General features: G+C 39.2%; 1 protein-coding gene across 1 annotated transcript in view; it reads left to right on the top strand.

Moving 5' to 3' along the window:
• The window catches only part of me1 (malic enzyme 1, NADP(+)-dependent, cytosolic), an 86,541-nt gene that overhangs the window by 54,013 nt on the left and 19,786 nt on the right, over positions 1-12,742 (top strand). The window contains exons 4-5 of the mRNA XM_040118572.1: positions 3,138-3,213; positions 5,729-5,890. Of these exons, the coding sequence (XP_039974506.1) occupies positions 3,138-3,213; positions 5,729-5,890 (238 nt within the window). The remainder of the gene's footprint in view (positions 1-3,137; positions 3,214-5,728; positions 5,891-12,742) is intronic.

The raw sequence follows: 12,742 nt of genomic DNA, 5'->3' as shown, positions 1-12,742 counted from the left end.
AAATAGTTGAACTAACTAAAATAAATATATAGTGGTTTTGGCCGTGTTAATGAAGGGGCCTTGAGTTCATCTGGTGAACCACTGTCATAGACGGTTAAGAAATATCAACTTGTCTTTCAGCAACAGTCTTTATAAACTCGAGATTATGCAAGACATGTTTTGGTTCTGCTTTCATATTAGGAATTTTCTTTTCACGAATAACCCAAAACCTAAATCTAAACTAGCAGCTAATATGACTTCATTCTGCAAAAATTTTCTCACACAAATATGTAAAACACAGTTGAAAACACACAGTGACCTTAGCCTTTACTAAATACTGTAGATCCATGATGGAATTTCTTTGAGGAGTTGGTTGCATGTGTGTGTGCTTTGTGCACTCTTGGAAGGTGTAATAGACACTCCTGCAGCTCTTCTTTAACGTACTTGTGGGGTCAAAGGGCATGAGGTCGACAGTTCTCCTGAAAGCACAGAGAAGTAGAAAATGAGAATTGGAGGAGGAGAGGAATAATGGCAAGTGGAACCTGAAATGTTTTTGGTAACATCCAGGTCGACAGAGATTAGGAATTACATCGAGCCTGCCTGTCTGCTTTGATCCATCTTATAAAGCTGTTTTCCAACAGTCATATTGTGGGGTCAGCCTTTCAGACCCAGTGCTGCTCTTTCTCCAAAAATTCCTCATAATGCTATTCCTGGCAGTGGCTCACACACAACAGGCCACACTTTCTCCCGCTCCTATTCCTCTCAAATACATTGTACAAAAGACAAGCTCTCCACAGTCCTGTACAGCTCCACAGACATCACTCAGACTCTTTAAATGATCTACCCATGATGCATTTTAAGCAGCATACATACATTTTTGTGCGCAAATATATGCAGATGTGTGTCTTTGTATTATTATAAAAATTGAAAGGTGTTGAAAATGACAGATGCCGTATGTCTGTGGCCTAGTGACCTGCAGAGCTCTTTGCATAGGGAGGACCATGTTGCCTTTGAAAGCTTCACAGGCATTGTCTCTCCTATCCCTACTTCCCCTTGTCTTTTCTGTCCTCTCTGTTGAATGTAGGCCTGCAACTAATGACTGATTAATGACTAATGTTGATTATTTTTTCGATTATTCCTTTAACCATGTAGTCGATTAAATGTCAGCACCAGTTCCTCAGGTACAAGACACGGCTGCCCCCTTTGCCCATTTCTTTTTGTATTAGCAATAGAGCAACTTGGAGTAAGAATTAAACCAGATCCAAAGGTTACAGGTGTTAACATAGGTAGATATTAATATTAACTTGATTTATTTGCAGATGATGTTTTGATGTACTTAACTAACTTCGAAATATGCATACTCTATTTTTCAGAATATTCAGTGGTTATAGGTTTTAAAATTGACATGACAAAAACAAGATAATGGCAGTATAAAAATGTAAAAATATAGCACGACCAATAATAAATACTTTACCAAAAAAAAAGGAAAAATGTAAACCATTAATATGTGGCGATCAATGTTCTGTTGATAAATTGATTTATTAGCAAAGAGATTGTTTTAAACATAACTCAGTTAATGTTAATTAATTTAGTTTATGTTAATTAATTTCCATTAGTATAATTTTCAAAAGGCATGTCTTTTTGGCTCTTTTGTTATTTCACAATGCAAAACACTACTAGTAACAGAGAGAAAAAAGTTGCAAGGAATGTGACATGACTCTTCTTATACTTGTAAGTATGTGTTTTGTTAATACTCCTGATACTGGCTAATGCTACCTGTTCCAAGGTGTAGTATCACTGTTATGTAGTGAATAGAATAGGTACAGTTAAGAGTTGTTTAAACTGCAGCCCTTAGCATATTTCCTTAAAATGCCAGAATGGCTGAAAACACAAAGTCAATTTCAAAAAAAGACCTACAGTGTTTGAACTCAGCCTAACTGATTAGAGATTGAGAGGACAAAATATTTATCTTTGGAGCGCAAACAATGTGGAGCCCTGGGGCCACTGATTTTGGTTGCAATGTGTGAGCTCATCTACCATTTAACTGTAGTCATTTGGTCATTGCACTAACTGACTACCCATCATTTTTGCTCACAGGCAAACACCCACACCTCAACTGAGAGAGTTTGGTGCAGTATTTCCCAAAAGCTGTTTTGCTTGAATTTGTTGTAGGTAAAATAAATTTAATATTAGGGAAAATTTTCTCAACTCAATCCAGATTTCTTTCAAAATGTGTATTCTAAGGCAATGCTTGATGAACCTACTTCAGAATTTTTGTTTTTTTCTATTGTGGTTACTAGTGTGAAACAGTATCCCACCCCTGCCTTATCAAAGCATTTTTATGTGACACTTTTATGTCTTTCTCTTCGGCTCAATATATTTTATTCTTACTTTTAACAATGTTTCATACTCTTTGCATTTGTCATTTCCGCAGTGTTCCCTTCCACCAGCACTGACCTCGGATGGGTTTTTACTTTATGAGCAGATTCTTACAAATAGTGATGTTTTTATTGTCGCTGGCACATGAAGGAAGTGTTGCCCACATATAATAACCAGATGGACTGGTCGGGTTAGGAAAGACGCTGCAGCTGGACCCCACGCCCTGAGATGATCTCTTTATCCCAGGATTGTCCTGGAGCGAAGGACATTGATGCCAGGGAGCAAGGAAAGAAAGGAGGGGGGGCTGGTTGGAGGGGGTGATACTAAGATGAATGGATATTTGGGAGGCCTCAAGGGTCCAAAACAAACTACCTACTGAGGCCCTGGGCTCTGGGCTCGGCATTAATATCCCAGGTGCCATCAGTATTCAATAAAAGTCTTGGCCAGAAGAGAGACAGGCAGAAAATAAGTAAAAGCTTAACTTCAAACAGTATCTGAGTTACAGCTTAAAGCTGTTTTTCCTTCGAATCTTAGATAAGAAGTTTCTAAGTGCTAAGTGTTCATGAGTCATTTAAGGTCTTGTGTTGCCATTGTTTTTTACCAAGATTATTTTAGTGATATTTTGCTTTATTGGATTAGAGTATGACATGAAACTTGGGGGACTGAGAAAGAGGAGGACAATTGACCATCACACTCTGTAATGCCTTTTGAATATTTAAAAGTATGATCTAATTTTTCTGCTTACTTAAGTTCTTCTGTTTGTTTTTTTTATTTTGCAGGGGGCTGTTCATCACCATTCATGACCGTGGCCACATCACTTCTCTCCTCCACAACTGGCCAGAAAAGGATATCAGGGTAAATTAAATCACCCAGACAGTAGCATCAACTCTTGGATGAGTATTTGATGATACTCGTGTTGTTGTAGCATCACCACATTATAAAAGCCCTGGGACTGTCTTGTTGTTGTATGACTGCATCACTAAAGCAGAATATAACAATGGTGCACAGGCTGTGTGCAAAAGTGCAAAGTGTTGGAATCCACAAAATTTTTGGTCTATTTGCCCATTTATTAACATAATTTGAGTGATGAGGACACAGATATGAAAATAATTAATGTGTTTTGAGTATATCATTGACTTTGATGTGCCATGACAAAAGGATATCAGAGGATAAGCCTGGTGATATTCTATCTTTTTTTTTTTTTTTTTACTGTAATCAAATCCCATGAAAAGAGTGCTACTGTGTGTGATACTGTATCGGTCTGAATCTGCAGTGGAAAATAATCCGCAAAAAATACACAATTGTTTGGTAAAACTGCATTGCCCAAATATTTTGGGAAAATTATTTTTTTTAACTTTTTTAAAAATAAGAGTATATATTTGTGTATGTTACAGTATCTTTTTGGGAGGCATCAGTTGGCTTAGGGCTGAGTGTCGTAGGCAGGGTAGGGAAGTTGAGACATGGATCAACAAATTGTTGTTTTTAGTCTTTTCATTGTATTTGCTGACATCAGGAAAAATTATTATGATCATTATTTTTTGATGTGCAATATGCATATAGGATTACATAAAATACATATAAAATAATAATAATAATAATCAAATAACAATCAATGATAAATCAGGAGGGAGGATGATGATGATCAGGATGATACAGTATACACATATGGACAAACAACAGGAAACAAGTAACACATCAAACTTTAAAATAATCGTTTGAGGGATTTAATTAAATACATATTAAATACACAACACATCCAGTGGCAACATGTGTTGCTATGATGTTGAAAGACATAGATGATCTCTATGGGGTTACACTCCCAGATTATCTACACTGGTTTCTCATCTTTAGGATAGACTCTGTTGAGTAATAGCTCTCCTCAATAATTATCATAGCAATGAGACAGTAAGAACTTACTTATAATTCTCAAGTTTTTCTTTGGTATTTGGTAAATTTTACACAAAGCATTATCAGAAAATACTGAATAAATATCTTTATCTAAAAGTACTGATAACACTATTTAAACTATGTGAACTGATGGAGGTGGACCACTGGATACTGTCAACATCACTGTGTATCAGAAGGAATACATGGATGCCCATTTGAAATATTGAAGTAATACTGGATAATGACCATTTACATAGTGCATAGTGGTATTAAAAATGTTTAAATCATAACAACATTAAACAGAGTTGGGAATAAAATATTTACGTAAGATTATGGCTGAGGCAAAAAAAAAGATTGCATGTAGGATAGTTATGGGCAGGTTGTTCCACAGTTTATGAAAAACATTGCCATATTGTGTTTTTATATTTTATTATAGTATTATCATAAAAAGCACAATATTTTTATTTCTACAAAGTCAGTCATTTTACACCAGGTTATTGAAAATGGTGAATTCACTACATCCAGTGATCTATTGGGATTGGTTCTTTTAACCTGCTGTATTGGCCAATTTCCCAAAAACCTGAAATAATCCTTTAGTCTTGTGTATAGAGCAACTATGTGCAAGTCATAATCTAGTCATATTTAGAATGACGAAACCGGCAGGCATTCCTGGCATGTCAAATATACCTGCAGCGTCAGCCACCTGTTCATAGCTGTCAACAGCAGGGCATTTACCTCAGGGCTGACATGCCGCCTCTCATTGTCAATCTGGTCTTATCGAAAGCTCACCGAATATGCCCTACTTTTAACATTTCAACAAAGAAAGGGCAAATGGGAGCCAAGGTAGTCATCCACTGATAAGCCTTGGCAGCGTTTCCAACGCATATTAACATCTGATAGTTAGGAATAAACATTAGCTGCTAATGGTATTAAGTATGGTCATTATACATTTTAAACATTCATATGGGAAATGTAATGGCACTCTTTAAAGTTGCCAGATTGTGGGAGGAACAAGCCTGTAAAATCTTTGTGCCAGAGTATTTTTTACATCATACTGATGGTGGAAAAAGAACAGACTCAGAATTAGGAACATTTCAAATTAAAAACTTCTGCCGGTGATGTTGAGTGTTACACAATTGATTTGTGTCCTGCTGTGGAATCAACTCAGATTTATTTAATGCTTAAGTAAAGTTAGTAGTGAGTGGAAATCCAGGAGGGTGTAGGAGGATCTGGCCTACACTGAGGAAAAAAACATGTTTCTGGGTAGCAGGGCGGACTTGTTTTGGTGATGAAGGTTTAGATTAACAAGACAGGGAGGTAGAACTGCTGCTTCATTTATTATCTCATTAAACTGTGGATAAGTGTGATTTGAAACATTGTTTAAGAAGGTCCTACATACAGTATAGTAGCTTTACAAACTAAATTGATGAGCTGGTTGGTGTGGCTGGTGAATTTCATGGCTGACAGTTATATTGTTTGACAGGCGGTGTGTGTGACGGATGGAGAGAGGATCCTGGGGCTGGGAGACCTGGGCTGCTATGGCATGGGCATCCCAGTAGGCAAGCTGGCCCTCTACACAGCCTGTGGAGGTATGCCGCCACAGCAGTGCCTGCCTGTCATGCTGGACGTGGGCACAGACAATGAGGTAAGAGCTGAGGACAGACTGTTTACAGAACTACAACCAACTTGTTATATTATTGTTACATTACCACCATCAGAGGTGGGAAGAAATATTTATTTATGTACAATATTTGAGTATAATTTTCATGCAGCTAAAATTACCTTCACTGAACCAGTCACAAGGTAACAGGATTGAGAATCTACAAACATGCTTATGGGTCTGTGAGGCTGTGCTTAGGCACAGTGGTGCTTGAGCTAAATGCTAACGTTAGCATACCGACATGCTCACAAGGACAATGCTAACATATTAATGTTTAGCAGGTATAATGTTTACCATATTCTTCATCTTAGTTTAGCATGCTAGCATTCGCTAATTAGCACTAGCACAAAGTACAGATTAAATAAACAAGATATAATGTGTTACCTATGGAGCTTCAGAGGTGCTGGTGAGTGGACAGAGCAAGGCTATATATGGTATACAGCACACAAACAGGGGGAAACATGTTTTCATTCTTTATGCTAAGCTAAGCTAACCAACTCCTATTTGTAGCATCATATTTCCCATCTAACTCTTGACAAAGAATCAAAAAGGCTTATTTCCCTTTAGCAGTGTACTTGTATGGGATATTCTTTAGTGTGCTATTGCTACTTCTACTCAAGTACCTGCTTAATTTAAAATGGATTACGTTAAATTAGATAAGAGTCTATTCATCCCTGTGGGGAAATGGGGCCATTATAGCCCCAAGTAGTAATGGTCAAGTGTGCTCTTCCTGCTCAACTCTCAACTCTACTGCCCTTGACCCTAAAACTCGCAATAATTCTCCAATGAATTTTAAATGCCATGAATGGTAAATGAATTGCACTTATGTAGCACTTTTCTAGTCTTATCAACCAATCAAAGCACTTTACACTACATGCCACATTCACCCATTGGCACACACATTCAAACTCACTCACACAGACTGATGGCACAGCCATCAGTGCAATTCGGGGTTCAGTATCTTGCCCACTTTGACATGTGGACTGGAGGCCAGGGATTGAACCACCGACCTTCTGGTTACCAGATGACCCACGCTACCTCCTGAGCCACAGCCACCCCTGAGTATATAATATGCCAGTAAGGAAATGCTCTTAATCTACCATATCCAGGTAGTCCTTGCCTCAGAAATAGCGAAGAAAAAGAAAACAAATCTCACATTTTACAACCAGGAAACACCCCTTCCATAAGTGAGGTAAGCTGCACCATTGATGGATGCCAGCTGGGAAAGCACCCCTCCCCTCTGCAAGCCTGTGAGAATAGCAGAGCAGTAGTTATCCACCTGGTACAATGGTCCCTGTTTTCTATGGCAGTGTCTCTGAAAGATGATTCAAACTCTGGGCAGGGCAGCACGTGTGTCTGTAGCCTTAAACACACTAAGAATAGTCTGTGTGCACTTCTATATATACACAGCTCTCTGCCTTGGCCAAGGGCGTGGCAGCCTCATACGGCTGTGTGGCCGACAAAGCTGAGCTCAGCCTGTCAGGAGCTGTCCCTCATTTTCCAAGACAGTCTTCACATGACTCAGACCCTAGAGTTCAGTTTCATTCAAAGCAAATGTCTCAAGTGGATTAATGATGTGAGATGTTGCTGAGGTTACATGAGTTTACAAATGAAATTAAACAAGAAATGTAAGTAGCAGAAAGAATTTGGAAGAGTAGTTATACTGGACAGAGACCAAGAAGAAGAAAAATTTTTTGGTCATTCAGGTCATGGCATCCTGGAGGTCTGACATCCCTGTCTGACATCACTTACCCAATGCAAACTTCGTCAAAGTTCTCAGGCTCGCAACAGAAATGTCTTGCATTATAACCACAGAAACACTGCAGTCTGCCCAGAAAGCCCGTTAAAGATATTGCTACATTAGTCCTGTTCGTGCGACTGGAACTGGATTAAGGAAGCAAAATCGTCTCTGATTCTGCCAAGTCTTCCACCTCAGCTCTTTATCTTTATAGGACTACTTAATATAGCTCTACCTTTTGACCTCTTCCTGTACTGGCATCTCTATGCATTCTAAGTTTCCACATTGACTCCTCTACTCTGAAAGATTTTGGTTTACGGTTAAGGTCAGATTTTTGGGTGCAGGGCAGATGTTTAAGACATTTATGACCATCACAACATAACTTGAACAAGCTGCCTCGGAGTCTTTGATCCATACTTGCCCGTGTCCTCAAATTGCCTTATATCTGCTGGAGGAAGAAGAGAAACACTTTTTTTGTGTGTATAGGTATGCGTTGTAAATGTCTCATGGATGATCGGTCTGTTTCAGTTGAGGTAGTGCTGTTGGATTTCAACCACAAAACTTAAAATACATAGACATGTTGAAGAAATAGTTCAACTTTTTTGGCAGTAGGCTTATTTGCTTTTTTTTTTTCCCAAAAGTTAGATGATAAGATTGATACCACTCTTATGTCTGTGTGTTTACATGCTGAACTGGAAACAGGTGGCAATCAGCTTAACCTAGCATAAAAACTGGAAGCAGGAGAAAACAGCTAGCCTGTCTCTCTCCAAAGTTAAAGAAAATGGTTGCCAAGACCTCAAAATCTCACTGATTGAGACATGGTACCTCATTTGTTTAAGCAGCATACAAAGCAGACATATAAATACGATATTTTGCGGTTTTAGGGTCAGTTATGTGCTGTCCTGTGCTCATTGAACAAATCTGGCAAGCTGCACTATAGCCGAGATACTGCACAAAAGTGCCAGATGGATGGATAAACTGTTGTTTGTCAAGAAATAGTTATAGCATATAACTTGCCATAAAACTGCAAATTGTGGTTTTCACATTTCTGTTTAAACAAACGAGATACAACATGGTAATTAGTCGCATTTATAGGAGCTCCTAGGCGTATTTTTGGAAAGAGCCGGCTAGCCAAGTGTTTTCCCCAGCTTCCAGTATTTTGCCAAGCAAGGTTACTTGCCTCCGTGCTCCAGCTCAGTGCTTCTCACACAAATGGGCAGGTTTGGGCAGTAACACATTACTCTGTAACAAGATTACTTTTGTCAAGTATGAGTAAAGGATTACAATTCAAAATTCAGTTATTACATTTCTGTTAAGAATCCAAGTAAAGCTCTGATACTTTGCCATCTGGGGGTTAGTTTGTTTGCTGTCTCTTTGCTGTCTGCTCTCTTGACAGACTGATCTGGGAGCTACATGTTAGCTTGGTGCAGGTACTGAAGGTGTGGGGGGGATGCAATTAGCCCCCTTTCCATGAGTAGAAATGCATCTCTTCACCAAAATTGTCTTATTTATGTGTTAACTCTTCTTAACAGGCTTGCTAACATTAGGCACCTGGTTTTGTTTAAAGTTTGAAGGTATGTGAAACTGCTGGCTTCACTGTGGAGTGCTGCTGTGTGCGGTCACCAGAGCTAACGTTAAACTAGCTGTAAATACCTTCAAAACAGTGTTAATGTCTTGTTGTTTTCTTTTTTTTTTATTTCTACATTTATTAAATACACAAGCGTCTTTGGAAGCTTTTGAGTTGTTAAAAGGCACCTATGACGGAGCTGGCCTGAGTAACAAAAGTGATAAAAAAGTAATGTAAGTCCCTTTGCTGTACCTTCTGAGTAACATGTAATAAGTAATTTATCACATTTTTAAATTTTGATTTATTACATTGAAAATGGGACTAACTGTAAACCAATCTTCCTAACTCTTGGGAGAAAGACAGTAAGATCATTTCCCAAAATGTTCAACTATCTCTCTAATGTTTTATTAGCTATAGGCAAGTAGTCCATCTAACAGAAATCATATACAGTACGTATACACAGAGATAAACTTGCCTGAAAGAACACACACACACACACACACACACACACACACACACACACACACACACACACACACACACACACACACACACACACACACACACACACGTAGTATCACTACTTATGCTACTTTAAAAGTAACAGCTTTAAAAGGGATTTTACTGTAGTCTGGCTGGCTGTGGCCGACCTTTCCATTTTTCTATTATTCTAAAGAGATGACAGACTAAATGGGATGTAATGAGATAAATGGACTGGCTGTGTGTGTGTGTGTGTGTGTGTGTACATGTGTAGTTTTTCTGGACTGGCTTTGTATAGGAGGCAGACTATAGCCTGCTGTTCCTCGGTACTCCGCCTCACTCTGCAGCCCTGACTGTGAAGGCATGATGCGAGCAAATGGGGATGGAAAAGACTATGGGGTAGTGGTAGCTCAAGCTAATTATTAAAATGACTGTTATTATGGGATTGTATTTGTCATTGAGTGGATATGGGGGTAGATATAGGGGAAGCCGACAGGCATCTAAACAGTTGAACAGCCAGACCCCCCTGACCAAGACTTTTTCCTTTAAACGAATAGTTCAACATTTTGGAACGTAGGCTTATTTTGATTCCTGAGTTAGATGAGAGGATCGATATCACTATTCTGTTAATCTTTTATCAGCTCATGAGGAGACCCAGTGCCTGTAAAATGTCTGTTTGGCTTAAAAGATTCAGAAAGTGCAGAGTTGTTATGTTTCTTCTGCAGAGGAATGTTGTAGCTATGTTATCTCGTGTGAGAACCAGCAATAAACTCTCAATGCCTGGGCAGCTCTTATCTCTTTATTTACATACAGTACACAGAGAAATACAGCCATATCTGCAAGGGGAGGGGCACAGAAAAACACACAAACAAACAGATTGAAGGAAAATAAGAATGTTTTCAGGTAGTCCAGTTTTTATGTCATCCTGTTAACTCCCTGGACTGTATCTGTCTATGTATCCCTTGGCCTGATGTCACCTGGAGTAACCTCAACACACACTTACTCATGTTGAAATGAGTCATTGATATCAGCCTGGACAAAATGCTGCTTGTGTGTGTGTGTGTGTGGTTTCATGGGTCCAAAGTTGGGTTTCCTTTACTTCAGACAAGCCCTGTTTATTCTTGATGTCAGGCCACCTCTTCTCAAAAATTTTTTTTACAAGGCCTGCACCTAAATTTTTAACACTTAACTCAAACTCCCTCATCAAAAGGCCAGCACCAAAAAGCACTCGAATATAGCTTTATATTATTCTCCTGAAGTCTGACAGTCATCAGTTAAGAAACTGTTACAACAGTGAAAATGGGGCGTCTGTGTATTTAGCAAGCATGGACTGTAAAGCCATACATGAGGATTAATCCCTTCTGAGAGGAAAGGGGCTTTACAACACAAAGGACAGTTTAGCCAGTCAACAGTAGATAATCTGGAACAGAGAGACAACCGTTGAGCACAGTGTCAACAAGGTCAGCCCACTTGAAACTCACTCAGGTCTACCGGAGTCACTTGTACAGTAATGTAGCTTCTTCTGTTTCACCTTTAAAGGCAGTTTTGTCACAGTGTATAAATGGACCGAAGAATGACACAAAAACTCACCAAAATACATTTGAACTCAATAGAACCCACCATAGCTTCAACTGAAACTTCAGAGTTGAAGAACTCTTCATGATTTTTATAGCAGTTTTTATCTTTCTCATTGCATGCTGTTGCGTCATCTTATGAAATGACCACCAAAATTTCTCTGATATTAGTCTGCCTCTGTGTGGGATCACATGAAAAGGTTTTGCTTGTTTTGGTTACAGTTGAACTTGGCCACCTTCTGCCTATTACAGTCCATTAAAACCTTCCCAGGAAATGAGTTGTCAGCTTCGAATAAATATTGCCTTAAATAAACTTTTTGATCTGCTCTTGGACCTGGCAGTTTTTGACCCTGCCATGGGAAGGTGGATGCTGCCTTGTTCAAGCTTCGCTCATCTTAGTGGCACCCTCTAATTATCCATCTCCAGAAGTAAAGGTCGCCTGTTCCAATGAGGCATGACAGCACTCTGGATCAGTTCTCTACTCTTTGTGATCAAAATTCTCTGGAATTCAAAGTTTACAGAGTGTAGCACATGTATAGTGCATCTAGAAAGTATTCAGACCCCTTCACCTTTTTCACATTTTGTTATGTTGCATCCTTATGCTAAAGTTGTTTAAATTCATTTTTTCCCTCATCAATCTAAACAAAAAAAAACAACAACATAATCACAAAGTGAAAACAGAATTTTAGAATTTTTTTGGAAATCAAGTAAAAAGGAAAAACTGAAATATCACAGTAACGTAAGTATTCAGACCCTTTGCTATGACACTTGAAATTTTGTTAAGCTGTCTCGCATTTTTCCTGATCATCTTTGAGATGTATTTCTACACCTTGATTCAAGTCCAACTGTGGTAAATTCAATTGATTTGACATTATCATGAAAGGCACACACCTGTCTATATAAGGTGTCAATGCTGACAATGCTTATCAAGGGAAGGAACTGCCTGCAGAGCTCAGAGACCGGATTGTGTCGAGGCATGGGTCTGGGGAAGTCTACAAAAACATTTCTGCTGCATTGAAGGTTCCCAAGAGCACAGTGGCCTCCAAAATTAGTGGAAGAAGTTTGGAACAACCAGGACTCTTCGTAGAGCTGGCGACCCGGCCAAACTGAGCAATTGGGGGAGCAGGCTCTTGGTAAGAGAGGTGACCAAGAACCCAATGGTCAGCCTGAGCTCAAGAGATCCTGTCTGGAGATGGGTGAAACTTCCAGAAGGACAACCATCACTGCAACACTCCACCATCTTGACTTAATGGCAGAGTGGCCAGATGGAAATCTCCCAACAGTGAAGCATGGTGGTGGCAGCATAATGCTGTGGAGGTGTATTTCAGCAGCATGGACAGGGAGACTGGTCGGGGTTGAAGGAAAGTTGAACAGAGTAAAGTACAGAGATATACTTAATGAAAACCTGGTCCAGAGCGCTCAGGACCTCGGAATGGGCCAAATGTTCACCTTCCAACAGGACAATGAAACTAAGCACA

Source organism: Xiphias gladius, chromosome 22 (assembly GCF_016859285.1).
Source record: "Xiphias gladius isolate SHS-SW01 ecotype Sanya breed wild chromosome 22, ASM1685928v1, whole genome shotgun sequence".
NCBI lineage: Eukaryota > Metazoa > Chordata > Actinopteri > Istiophoriformes > Xiphiidae > Xiphias > Xiphias gladius.
The sequence above is the reverse complement of the archived record's forward strand: the minus strand, read 5'-3'. Positions and strand labels throughout refer to the sequence as shown.